Source organism: Rattus norvegicus, chromosome 1, assembly GCF_036323735.1.
Source record: "Rattus norvegicus strain BN/NHsdMcwi chromosome 1, GRCr8, whole genome shotgun sequence".
Classification (NCBI taxonomy): domain Eukaryota; kingdom Metazoa; phylum Chordata; class Mammalia; order Rodentia; family Muridae; genus Rattus; species Rattus norvegicus.
Window position 1 is genome coordinate 268,103,115 of NC_086019.1, and position 12,976 is coordinate 268,116,090.

Below are 12,976 nucleotides of genomic sequence, written 5' to 3' on the forward strand. Positions count from 1 at the left end.
CTTGTAAACCACACAGGAGTGACAGTAGCTGCTCTTGCAGGAAAGAAGCACCTTGCAGTCTTTGGAAGCACGGACTCGGAGTCCTCTGATGACAGCCTTGTCGATTTGGTAAGTGCAGAACGATGGTCAATTGCAGAATTGCCAAAACGCAGCTTTTATGATGTTCAGGGAAATACAGTCTTCGGTGGAGAAAGTCGAGTAACCTTTTATGAAATAGACTTGCTTCCTCCTAGACAGCTCCCTTTTGCAAAGCACTAATCTTTGAACTTTTTAAAAGAGGCAAAATTGAAGTCCAGGGAAAATGATGGACGCAATAAAATGACTGGGGGTGCACACTTGCAATCTTCCTCCTAAAACGGGGTGCAAAAGGCCAGGCCGTGCCCCGATGAAATCGGCGCACTCGGGCCTGGTAAAGTGCCTGATGGACTGTCAGGCACTCCATCTGTTCACGCCAGCCGAGCTCAGCCTGCCAGCAGGCCACTTTGCTTCTGGAAGAGAAAACCCCCTCACAGGATCCCCTCACAAGAGCAGTTCTAAAGGACTGCTTCAAACCAGAACTCCACTGTTTAAAATAAGTTATGCCCCCTCCTCCTCCCCCGCTTCAGGCTGTTGGACTCGGTGCCCGGTTTATCAAGCTGGGGGGTCTTTCTCGGGGTGAACGGATGACCAAATACAACCGCCTTCTTGCTATAGAGGAAGAACTCATCCAGAGTGGAGCATGGGGTATGTGCAGCTTTTCTGCTTTGTTTTCCCAGTAGCCGTGAATAAGCGGACAAAGATTGGAAGGGAGGGAATAGAAGTCCCTCTGCAGGAGGGCGGGACAACCCAAAGACTATAAATCAACGCTCACAAGAGCAGGATAGCACTTGCCACAATGTCCATTGTTGGCTTAATGGATTATCTATTTACCTGAATGGTTAAGACTCTCGCCACCCTTCTCCTTGCTGAATAGGCTGCTTGGTGGTGTTCAATAGAATTAATTGATTGGAATCTCCAAGCCTGCCTTTTGTTATGGCCCAAATTATACTTAAGGTTTCTCTGCACAGCCCCTGAAAGTTAAAGGCAGATGTGTTCCTTCTGGAAACAACTTGTTTTACTTCAAATAAGTAGGCGGCATGTTGATTCTAGCATGGTCTCACAGAGAGCTAAGGTCCCTCAAGAAAGGAACCGATGGTTTATGAGACCCAAACTTTGTCTGCATGTGGAGCTGCTTGCATCCCTGATGGGGGAAAGCTTATGGAATATTCATCTTTAATTTTTAATACTACCCACTGGCCCAATGGTGGCCGTGACCAGCAGAGAGATAAAGAGACCGATAAAATTGTGATTTAAGAAAGTGTCATAGGGCTACACAGAGAAACCCTATCTTTATAAAACAACGAAAGTGTCATGTTTAACTAAAAAGGGGATCTTCAAACACACCCTAAGATTCTGGAGGAGTAAAGGTATATTAGAAGATGGTTTCTGAGTTGTATGAAGGCAGTCTGAAGTTAGGCAGTACTGCCCCAGCACCTCCATAGGCGACATTATGACATTATCTCATCTTTTGTCCCCCTGACTTGTACGCCTTCAAAGACCTCTCCAGTCTTGCAGTTCCTAAGAAAGTCAACTACTTTGGAACATCGAAAAGAACCTGGGAGACCAGAGACCCACCCCTTTTTAGGTGCTAGCTCACTGCCCCTGGCATCCTAGAACGGATTAAGTGATTAGTGAGAATTTCTCTTAAGCTGTTAGATAAAGGGAAGAATGCCCCAAATTAGCAAAACAAATAGGTCCTCTCCCACCTCTGAGGAGGCAATCTTGGCAATGGTGCTTACTTTACTTGGTTCCTCCTAGCAGGTCCCTGTCTGCTGTGGTTCCCCTTAGAGTGGGTGGTTTGCATCACATGCAGGGCTGGTGTGCATCAGATGCCTCCAACTGTCACCACAGTAGGTGACACCCAAGCAGAACAGGGTCAGGCTGTTTTGAGAGGTCTGGATCATTTCTGCAAAGGTCTGATGATCTTCAGATCCCGAGACAGGCAAAACCAGAATCAGCTGGGCCGGGATGGTAAACTTTATTTATTTTTTTAAAATAGGTTTCAGTGAGGAACACAATTTTTCTTTCTTTCAAGAGGATGCTACTACCACAACGGCTGAGGAAACTCTTGAGCCCCTGGACTCCATTTTCCCCACAGAGGTTATAGAAGAATCAGCCAAAACATGAGCCTCACGGCACTGGCCTCCCAGGACAGTCACTTCACAAGTGGCTAGCTGGTGGGAAGTGTCTCCACAGTGGCTCTGCTCTTAACTCCGCTTATATATGTAAATGAGCATAATTACTACTTGTGCATGGTTTTTATTTTTTCAGTTTCACCGTCAGATAAAAAATATATATGGTGGTTTTCCGTGCAGTTCATGAGTTTTAGTTCACAGCTATATTGCCATGGGGACACTAGCTGCACTGCCTCCTTCTGAAGGTCACAACCTAACTTCATTAGAGGCAAATGTATTTCGATGCCAGGTCCACGCCCAGACACACGTGCCTTACCCCTTACAAGTCAGAGCGCCTCTACAACCAAAAGACTGTTTGCCTGAGTAGCTTGCGGTGCCACACAGGCATCCTTTGATTTTGTTTCTCTTGGACATCTGTGCTAATCACCGGTGCTTTGCCTGGCAACTCATGAGCACCGAGCATCAAGGACTGCCTTGTCTGCAGCTGTACCTCTGTCTCAGCCACTGGCACGTGACTGCCTTTCCGCACCCCTCTGACGTTCTCATCCTTGTATTATTTTTCCTTAGATCCCTTTTGGAATGAAAGTGGGATTAACTTAATAAAACCACTCATAAATGAATGTTCTTACCACCATTCAATGCCCTCTTACACCACAGCACCAAGAAACAAGCAGCAAGTGGTCAGCACCTATGACAGACAAATCCGTGTTAACAGATACTCGTCCTCTGTGAGCCAGTGCTGGGCTTGTATCAGGGCATTCGGATAAATATCCAAACAGAGAGAACAGCGAAGTCCTTTACATCATCCTGCTGTGTGTTAGGTGAGCTGTAACAACGGCTATCTGTAATAGAGACCGGGTAAGTTACACTGGCCTGGCCTGCAGTAGAATTTTTCCAGTTGGGGCTCGGTCTGTTTGAAGAGAAAGGCAAAGGGAGACCAGCCTCCCCTCAGAACTGCGATTTGAGATGGGCTCGGTTGCAGACTCGTTGGAGCATGGCATGGGGAACTGGGTGGTCAATGTTACTACAAGCTTAGGGAAACATGTCCCAGTCTGTGGCGGCTCCCCGTCTCTCCAGCCACTTAAGGACAAACAGCGGGGCAGAGGAACAGAAAGGAGCATCTGTTTTAAAGGCAGGCCTGCTAAGACAAGATGTTCACCTGGCCTTAGTGGTGTTTCTCTCTCACACAAGTGCTACGAATGTGCCTTGGGACAGACATAACTCTTAAGTGATGAAGCCACAGCAAAATAACTGACCAGGTAAGCACCCTAATGCCAGCCCAGAATGCACTCTGGTCATAGTGGTTCACCTGAGGACTGTGCTCACCAATGGGTAGGGATTTTTCTTAGAGGGCTTTCCTTATTCATTCATTCTCATATTCGTGCACTCTCCCTCCCTCCATCCCACCTTCCCTTGCTTAGAATACTTAGTATCATCTATACGGAGATGAGAAATGACTTTGGGATGTGAGATGGACGTGAAGCTGTTTCAGGGCTTGCACACCTATGACAGGTGGGTTACCTACCCTCCACAAACACTGGAGTTGCTCACTGGCAGAAGCGATCCATGCATGGTGGCCTCTGCGGAAGCACTCCCAGATGAGTTTAGGACTGTGATACAGGCTATCACTTGCCCAACATATAACTGACAGTGGTCTGGAAATCATGCTTAACTTACAGGTGACAACCCTTTCATTGTCCATGAGGTAAGGAAGGAGTTATGTGGTCAAGTCATAAGAGCCCCATTTAACTCAGAGCAACCCAGTAGGGTGCTAGCAGCCCTGGCAACTCCCTGTCAGCCAACATCCCAGAGCTGGAGAACTACTTAGGGCTATCATGGGGGTTTGCGTAGAACTCACTCGGACAGAGGGTCTGCATGCCTCTGCTCACTATGGTTATACAAGTGTCAGAAGCAGTCAAGAGCGCTAGAGCAAAGAGACCTAACCCACACTTTCAAAACAGAATTAATGTCCTGCTAGAGAAAAGAAAATGTGTAGCCCCTCCCAACTGGCACATGAGTCGGGCACACAGGAGACACACAGCTAAGCTTACCTTGGGGTTAACAAGTCATCCCGGCAAAGGGCAGAACCTTAAAGCTTAGGTGAAAACAGGAAAACTGTACGGAAAAGGTGAGCAAAAGTCCACATCAAATACTTACATCCCACAGTCCTTTGCAAAGCTTTGTGGTCACAGGGAAGGAAAGAGCATTTTTAACTGATGAAAGGCAAAGATGCTTTCAAAATACCAGGTACAGGTAGATGACCCAGTCCAGCCAGCACACCTCACCCAATGGTTAATGTCTGCTTTCAAACCACATTAGTATGCCCATATGTGTGATGATGTAACATGGGACCGTGGTGCACCTGTTTTCACTGTCCTAGAAGTGTATGACACACAGCAGTGACCTGGTGGAAGATTTAAGAAATGTAGAAGAAAGCTGCTTGGTGCTACCACTCACACTGCTTTTCCATTGGAAGAGGCAAGGCTGGCTGTGTGTGCCGGGAGGTAGCTCAGGGGCAGGAGGCTTGACAGAATCCCATGCCCATCACAGGAAACCAGAAAACAAACAAAGTATCTCTCTAGGCTGCAGACTTTCAACCTGTCAATAACCACAGCCCACCCTTAATAAAAAACCGCCATGTGTCTCTTTTAATGTGTGATGTTGAGGAGAGTTCAAATCACAGCATAAGAGAACCCATCTAAACAAATCAATCTGTCTACAGTTAGCATATCGTCTAGCGGTATTAGTCAGTCAGGGAAGCACACGGTTGAAAAAAAAATCATGTTTTAATTCCCCATGAGTAAACTGACAGGGATATAAAATCAGCACTGACAGACAGGGGAAATAGTCAAGCCCAGTGAACCTACAGAAAGAGAATTGTCCCCAAGCCGAGGAAGTATCCTCACCTGCCTTCCCACCTCCCCAGGCCCACTAGTAGCACACGTGCAAAAATACAATAGGATACAACTACTGCAATTGTTACTATCATTTTCTTTTGCCCTCAGGTGGGGAGCACCTGACAGCTACATGCCGAGTCATGCTAACAAAACTAAGCCTTTCGATTTCCTTAATAGTAAAATTACCATTACTGAATCATTATCATAAAAAGTGCACTCAAGTACATTACCACTTATTTTAAATAAACACCAATTTTGAAACAATCAACTTTGAAAACCTGCATAAGTTTTTTTTCTTAAATCCCTGATTACATTTCTATTTAGTCACCGTGGTAGTCTGAAACATTGTATTTTTAGAAACTACCACTTAATTTCCCCTAAAAACAAACAAACAAAAAAACAAAACAAGAAAAGACCCATGTAGTATAGATCCTCAGTGAAGGAAGAAAAACAATGTGTGCTTGTTACTTATCTTCCCTGTGCATAAGAACGGGCGTTACATATGGTACTTGTGCCCTGTGAATGTGTGGGAAAACACAGTTAACTCATGGAACAGAATGGGTAGTTTACTGAGACATCCCTGTTAAATTCAAGGTTTGAGCATCTGTCCAAGTCTCTGTTGAGGCTGCCAGGATATCACCCCTGAAGGACTCTCTAAGCCTGGGACACAGGGTCACGTTTTCCACACAATAGTCAACTGTGCTCAACTCAGACCTAAGAGACCATGATGCCACCTCCTGAGCTCAGAGCTGGCCGGTCTCGTGTACCCTACAAAATGGAGACTCTAAAGGACCCACTAATGTCCTGACTGCTGCAGTTTCCCATCAGAAGACCAGACTCAAACAAGAGACTCTTCCAGGCCTTTTCTTTATATGGAGTCTTGCTATGTGACCCGAACTCAAGCTCAGGCTCAAGTGATCCTCTTGCCTTAGTCTCCCCATGTGCTGGGCTTGGATTAGAGGGTGCCCCTTAAGATAATTGTTAAGTTTGGTGGTCTCTGTTTATCCAGTTACCAGCAACCACCTTTAATTTTCCCATGAATAATTTGATGAGTGGTAAGCACGTTCCCTGTAAAGACACCAACATCTGAGTTCTGCCACAGTCTCAAGAAAGTCATACTTCATATAGAAACTAGAAAGAACCCTTACCCCGTAAAGATTAAAAACTACCCAGAAGATGCGTTTTGCTAAACAGCTTACTTATGTTCATAATTGCTACTTACAAAGTGATACCAGCAAAGGAGTGTGGGGAACAAAGGAATGTCCAACAGTTCTTGACAGTACACACAGGTGAACCACGTGCTCACTGAGAAGGCCCCGCAAACACGCCAGCCTCTGGTTTCAGATCAGCAGTTAGAACTGTCCGTCTCTCCCGTTTTTCCACCACTGCTGTCTTCTTTGAATTCTGGTTGTGTTTCGCCTCTCTCCTCCTCCTTGCATTGGGTTGGGTCTTTCTCAGCAGCCTGGTCTTTGGTTTGGGGTTCATGTGTAGAAACAGGATCTAAAACTACAACCGGCTCAGACTGGTTTTCACTGCCCACACATTTTCTCCTGTATCCACCTTTACTGGGAGGCCTGTGAGAAGACAGTTAAATAGAAAAATAACTAAGCAGAAGAAAAGAAAACACTTGATTTTCAGATTCCCGGATTCAGAAAAATGACAACAGAAATGGTCCTAAGTCTAACCGACATGCACAACATGTAAGTCTTTGGGATGCCAGCCATTTAAAAAAAAAAAAAAAAGGCAGCAGCAGATAATCTGATTATGTAATAGGCACAGAGGGCCAGGAAAGAGAAAGCAGATAGACTCAAAGCAATTAATTACGGAAGTAGAAAACATCAACTGTACCTACCTGCTTAATTGCTCGCTCCTCTAGGAAGTACACAGCCCTTGGCTCCACTCTGCAATCCCAAACACTGCCCACGCTGCCTTTGTCCCACCAGCCTAGCTCAGCAACAAGGAGCCAGCCCAGACCCCCACTACCTCTTGCTCCCAGTACAGCTGTTTGCAGCTTAGCTGAGAAGAGGTTGCATGGAGAGGGTTGGGGATCATCCTGGCTCAGTGATGGACAGACGAGAGTGGCAACCAGCTGTGCCCACCACAGCCATTACCACCCAGGAGGGAGACCTGACCTCAGGAGGTGGGTGGAGAAAGGGCTGAGGAGAGCACTCAGGGAATGTGGTCGGACGCCAAAGTGTCCAGAAGCTTCCCTAACCAGGAGAACTCGGTTCTTGAGAAGTTTCTTTCAGAATTTTCTAAGTGGTTTTCTTTCCCTCAGAAGTTGCCTCCCTTCTGATGTAAGAAGCTATTGTTTTTCATGCCAGGTAGGCAACAAAGTTTCCTTGTGGGAACAGAGGTGTTCTTCAAATATACTCTATTGCCAAGTGTTAAACTGTGGTTCCCAAATCCTCTCAGAAGTAATGGTGGGTACACCCTGGGAAGGTTTCAGGCTGCTGGGCTTGCCTAGAGGGAACACAGCAGCTGCAGTGGGCAGGGCCAAGGCTCTCAAGATGATTCTGGTCTTCCCAGCCAATGGTCCATTCCAGATTGAGACTTTCACCCTAGAGAACCAACTGTGAGTCAGAGCTGTGAGTCAGGACACGGCAGCCCCACCTGATATGTGATGGAGAGGTACTGCTTAGCGCCTGCTCACTGATCTACCTGCCCCGACCTTTGTCAGACACTGACTTCCACTGGCCTGTCTTCTTGAGCAGGTCAGATCGTGTGACAGTTCCTCTCTTACATGCAGTGTTTCTCCTTTTCTGAATTCAACACGGTTAATTAGGTGTTTGTTTGACTCTCTGATAACATATGGGACAGGGACTGTTGAGTTTTGTCTAAGACTCTACCCCCACCCCCACCCCCAGCATCCACGTAGATCATGTATAAAGTAATCAAATGAACGAATAATTAATAGCAGACTAGAGAAGAGCCTGAGTGAAAGCTTGGGTGAGAGTAGAGCTGGAGGTCTCATCCGTACATGGAAACAGAACGAGACATCTATTTCAGAAGATGACTTGCATGACCTGCTTGCAAGGCACAAAAGCCTGAACCAGAAAACCACAGTTTTCTACAAGCTCTAACCAAATGCCTGCAAGACATTCTCTGGCTGGCAGGTCGTATTAAAGACATGGGAGAGGAGCAGAAGGAAGGAGATCCTCAGGAATGGACATGCCAGAGACCATGATGTTGCTGTCTGTCTACCTTAGTCCAGGAAACATTTCTCAAAGCACCCACTACTATGTCCTAGAGGGCAGGTTGGGGTGCCATTTCCTTGGTAGTACCTGTTTCAACTTTCTCTGGTCCAGGCAACATCTTATAGCTTATCAGAAAAGCAGAGCCACCTAAAAGAGCTGTTAACGGGAATTAGATTCAGGGCAACAGAGGACACGGTGCAAGTCGGCCATGTCTATGCATGAAGCTTGGCGTTCTGGCAGCCACCAAGGCAAGCTGGCTGTAAACTGGCAGAGACTGAGGACAAACTAGAGATGCATCTTCCTGTGACAAGGGCCCATCAGACTGACGCACCTACCCCACAGGACAAGCCTAGCCCTACCACGCGGAACCTGCACATGCATCTGAGCTAGAAAGCGGGCAAGCTGGAGAGAAAGCTGGGAGGAACGACAGAACCGATCCACAGGCCAGCCACTGTTAACATGTGAGTCAGCACATTATACCCTTCATAAGCTATCCCAGATAAGCTACACATGAACCTTCTCATGGTTCAAAGAAAAACGTTATTAAAGCATCATCACCTCACGTATGCTTGGGACACTTCTCTCATGGCCTGGAAACAAGCATATGGGGAGTCCCAGGAGGTGAAGCTGCAGCTTAGCTTAGCCACATGGAAGTCTGCAGGTCAGCTCCAGTTAGCTTGCTCGTGAGCCTGCTGCTGTCGCTAGCCAGCGTGTTGGAAACATGCAAAGGAGAGAATCTCACTCTGCCGTTTGGAGTGAGCAATTGCCATAGGTCCATACAAACCTCTGCTGCTCCCGTGGACTACGGTGGGCGTTTTCATGTCCCCCCCGTGTATCTGCAGGCCAAGGGTGGTTAACATCTCCTAGCAAAAGCTGTCTTCGTCAGCTGGGAATTAGAGCTCTCCAGGAATTGCTTTCAGCATCCTGTGGCAGCAATGCAATTATTTAGACTAAGTTAATTAATGTGGGAAGACCCACCCTGAATGTGGGCAGCACCATTCCCTAGGCTTGTATCCCAGACTGAATAGTAGAAAGAGCTGACTTGTAGCATTCATTGTCCTCCAATTCCTGACTATGGATACAATGTACACAGCTGCCTTGACCTCCAGCTATCAGGTCACCGCTGACAAAATGAACTAATACACCATCACACTCATCATCCAAAATTAACCCTTTCCCCCTTAAGATGCCTGTGTCAGAGTATTTTATCAGAGCAATGGAAAAGGTAACTAATACATTCCCAATCCCACATCCTTTGGGGACAGTGCTGAGAACCTAGGCCACTGTTCAAGGAAGCCATGTGGGTCTAGAGGTTTGAACCCAAAGAAAGCTCAAGCAGTTGTACCACAGGGGCCTGGTCCACAGTGGCGCCTTCTTCTTCAATTCAGCATCTAAGGACAGTAATTGCCAATAAGCAATTAAAGTTCACACTCATGAAGGAGCCACGGCAGCCTTTCTCCTGATGCAGCAGAATCTGTAAAGCAAAACTGCTGAGTCACAGAGAGAGGGCGGGGAGGAAGGCTATGCACGGTCAGTCCCTCCCTGTCAGATGCAGACTTGGGGAGGACAAGTGAAACAATCCACCATCTACCAACATAGATAGAACCTGCATCAGTAGTCTCCGGGTCCAAACAGCAGAATCTTGTAGTTATCCGAGATCCATTATAGTAGACCTTCTTCATGGATCATTTTGGATCACGTGCTGAAAGGTTGTTTCAAGGAAACTCCCCTACTCCACCACCCCTGCCAGAGCAAGCCCATTAAAAGCTAGAATTCGAGACCTTAATCTACAACTCTATTACAACTGACAGCTACTTTCCCTCAATTGCAGGAGAACCAGAACAAGGGACTCTGGTAGGTGGGCTTCCCTTGCTGGTAAAAGAAAGACCTGACTCCAAACCGAATCGGTGTAAGAAGGATCGGAAGTGTTGCCGTTTCACCAAAGCCGAAGTTGGTAAAGGGATTCGTTATTTCTCAGACTGTGTCCCAGGGCACAGAAGCAAAGCACCCCCCTCCCCCCCCCAAAAAAACCCAGTCATTGTTTGCATTCAATGAAGTTCCTTTCAAAATCAACTTTCTACATCTCAATTATATTCGACAACATTCTAGCTAACATTTCGGCTGCGATTCAAATTAACTAATGCCCCAAAGAGCCCCTAATCGACAAGGTTCTGAGCTCAATTGAATACAATCAAAGCTCAGGAAATGAAAAGGGGGGGGATGCTTATTTCATGCAAATTCTGAATATCGCTCAAGCTTAATTTTACTGATAATATAAAGGTGGGACATTTTGAACATTACAGAGAATGAAACCTTTAAGCGGTGAGAGTTATTTTATAAAATGCTACCTCTGAAAAGCTGATTGCCAAACAGTATAAAAACGGTTTGAGGCATAAATGCCAAGTTCATTTCTATTTCACTTCTGAGGTAACTATCTTTCAAATCGCAACAGCTGGACTATTTAACACAATCTGGTGAATCACAGTGTAGCGCTTCTCTGGTCTCCCAGTGGGACGTCTGCATTAGTCTGTGGCAGCCATCCAACAAATGACGTACAGTGGCCAGCCTGAACTCTGTTTCATTTACAATGAAAACGGATAAAACCACAATCGTATTTGCCACCTTCAAGGACGGAAAATGGAAAAGATTTAAATTTGTCTTTGTAAAGTAGTTTTCTGGGAAAACTCCAAAGAGGAAGTCAGTTTCTATTTCCCTAGTGTTAAAAAAAAAAAAAAAAAAAAAAAAAAAGGCTTGCTTTGCCTTCCAATCCCTACAGAGAGCAGTGTTGAAGGGAATTGGCCTTACTGAAGCTGATAGTCATTGTTTCTTTCAGAAACTCTTGATTTTTTTTTCCAGAGCTTTCCATGTGGCCAGTCCAAAACTTCAAAAACGTTACATTCCAGACCTAAGCTGAGAATTTCTAGTCACTACCAAGTCTCATAACTCGTGCCACTGGAGTCAGGACAAAGCTCAGTGGCTCTGGCTTTGTGTACTTACTTTTTAAAAACTGTGTTTCAGCCAAAGGACTGTATCGGTTCCGTCAGTCTGACTCTGACTCTGCTTTGATTTGTGGGAAGATAGACTTAAAGTACAGAAAGTGTTCCGTATGTCCGGATTAGCCAGAGTCCCTTTTGTCACAGGTAACAATAGCTGAGGAAAGACCCTGGGCCCACATTCAGGAAATTTACTTTAGTGTTTTAGCAGCTATTCTGTTTACATCATAGACCATGGTGGTCCCTTTCAAGGCTGGGCCAGCGTGTTTGTTCGACTAGTGTCAGCTAGACCAAAGACGATTGATAGACTCTGATCCTGGACAGCCTTCACTGGTAAGGCCATGTAGGCAGCCCATGATCTCACTACGAAACACTCATGACACTTTCTTTTTGGTGGCTGGGCTGTTTTAAAAATATATATATTTATTTATGCATATGCGTGAGTGTGTATGTATGTATATATAGATTTTAGTCTTTATAAAAATTCATTTAGACCACAGGTATTTAAAAATGGAGTGCCACTTACAAGAAATATGTCAAAGAAGTCTCCAGAGATAACAATGGCTCCTTTAAAATCAGGGGTGCACAATGTGCATTTTCACAGGTATGTATTTTAAGTTCTCCTTTCAATTTACTATATTTTATACATTAAACTTTTAAGACAGAAGTCACAGGAATCCAGTCTGTTACCTTTTACATACTTCCATGAAATGATAAAGTATATTTCAAGTGAAATGTCTTTCATCTGTGTTAAAAAGTTCGGTTGGCTTATCTCAGGATCTGAAATTGCTTTCCCAGTCTCTTGGAAGCTACTTTCCTTTCAATTAAAACAAAACAAAACTTCACTCTACCTCATGAAACACAAATAAAAGGAAACATAAATACTGCTAAGAAATGTTTAAAAAAAAAAAAAAACTCTACAAAGTACCAAGGGCAATTTGCAGAAATGATACATTTTAGACAAAGTTCTATAAAATCCCAGTCCTTGTAACTGAAAGCAAACATTAAGAGGCAATTAATTCTTCAAGAGAATGGAGAATTACTCGGTAGTCCTTTAGCAGTAATTTTGAGATTTACTCAACGGTATTTTACCAGTCATTTTTTTTTCACAAGGTGTAATACATCCTGAACAATTAATCTGGAAGAAGTTGCTGTCTGTACAGCCCCTCGGAACACAGAGACAATACTGACTGCTGAGCTTTCCGGCAGTCCACAGGATAACTCCTTGGGGGGAGAAGAAAAGACCAAGTGGGGGGAATCTCAGCTTCCAGAGCATCCAGTTGTTCGGCTAATTTTGTTGTTAAAACTTAATTGTCCATGTACTGGCACACACGGGGCTCCATTGTGGTCCTGCTCTGTGGAACAGAGCCGTTTCCTGCAGTGTCCGTACACAATTCAGCAGTGCTAAGATTACAGCTGAGCGCCCAGCAAATCCTTTAATTGTATAAGAGCATCAGATTAGGCAGGAACGTCCATGCAGCTCATTCTGCTAGTAGACTCTTCTCGGAAATAAATGTTTAAATGTTTACTAAGTACCAGAAGGTGCCCTTTTCCCCAACGCATTCTCCTCAATGCAGAGCATGTGCGCGCGCGCACAAACACACACACACTCTCACACACACACTCTCACACACACACACTCTCACACACACTCACACACATACACACTCACACAC

At 45.3% G+C, this 12,976-nt stretch overlaps 2 protein-coding genes across 10 annotated transcripts in view; one reads left to right on the plus strand and one right to left on the minus strand.

Annotated features, from left to right (window-relative positions):
- The window catches only part of Eno4 (enolase 4), a 40,177-nt gene extending 29,797 nt beyond the window's left edge, over positions 1-10,380 (plus strand). For 5 of the 8 annotated variants that reach the window (XM_006231669.5, XM_017588864.3, XM_039103297.2 and 2 more), the window contains 3 exons: positions 41-108; positions 606-723; positions 2,078-2,392. In XM_006231669.5, the coding sequence (XP_006231731.1) occupies positions 41-108; positions 606-723; positions 2,078-2,205 (314 nt within the window). In that variant the 3' untranslated portion in view covers positions 2,206-2,392. Of the gene's footprint in view, positions 1-40; positions 109-605; positions 724-2,077 lie in introns of all 8 variants that reach the window. The other 3 variants (XM_039103299.2, NM_001134505.1, XM_017588865.3) reach the window with 3 other exon arrangements.
- The window catches only part of Shtn1 (shootin 1), a 103,853-nt gene continuing 95,857 nt past the window's right edge, over positions 4,981-12,976 (minus strand). For both annotated transcript variants that reach the window (NM_001303537.1, NM_001079705.4), the window contains one exon: positions 4,981-6,684. In NM_001303537.1, the coding sequence (NP_001290466.1) occupies positions 6,673-6,684 (12 nt within the window). In that variant the 3' untranslated portion in view covers positions 4,981-6,672. The remainder of the gene's footprint in view (positions 6,685-12,976) is intronic.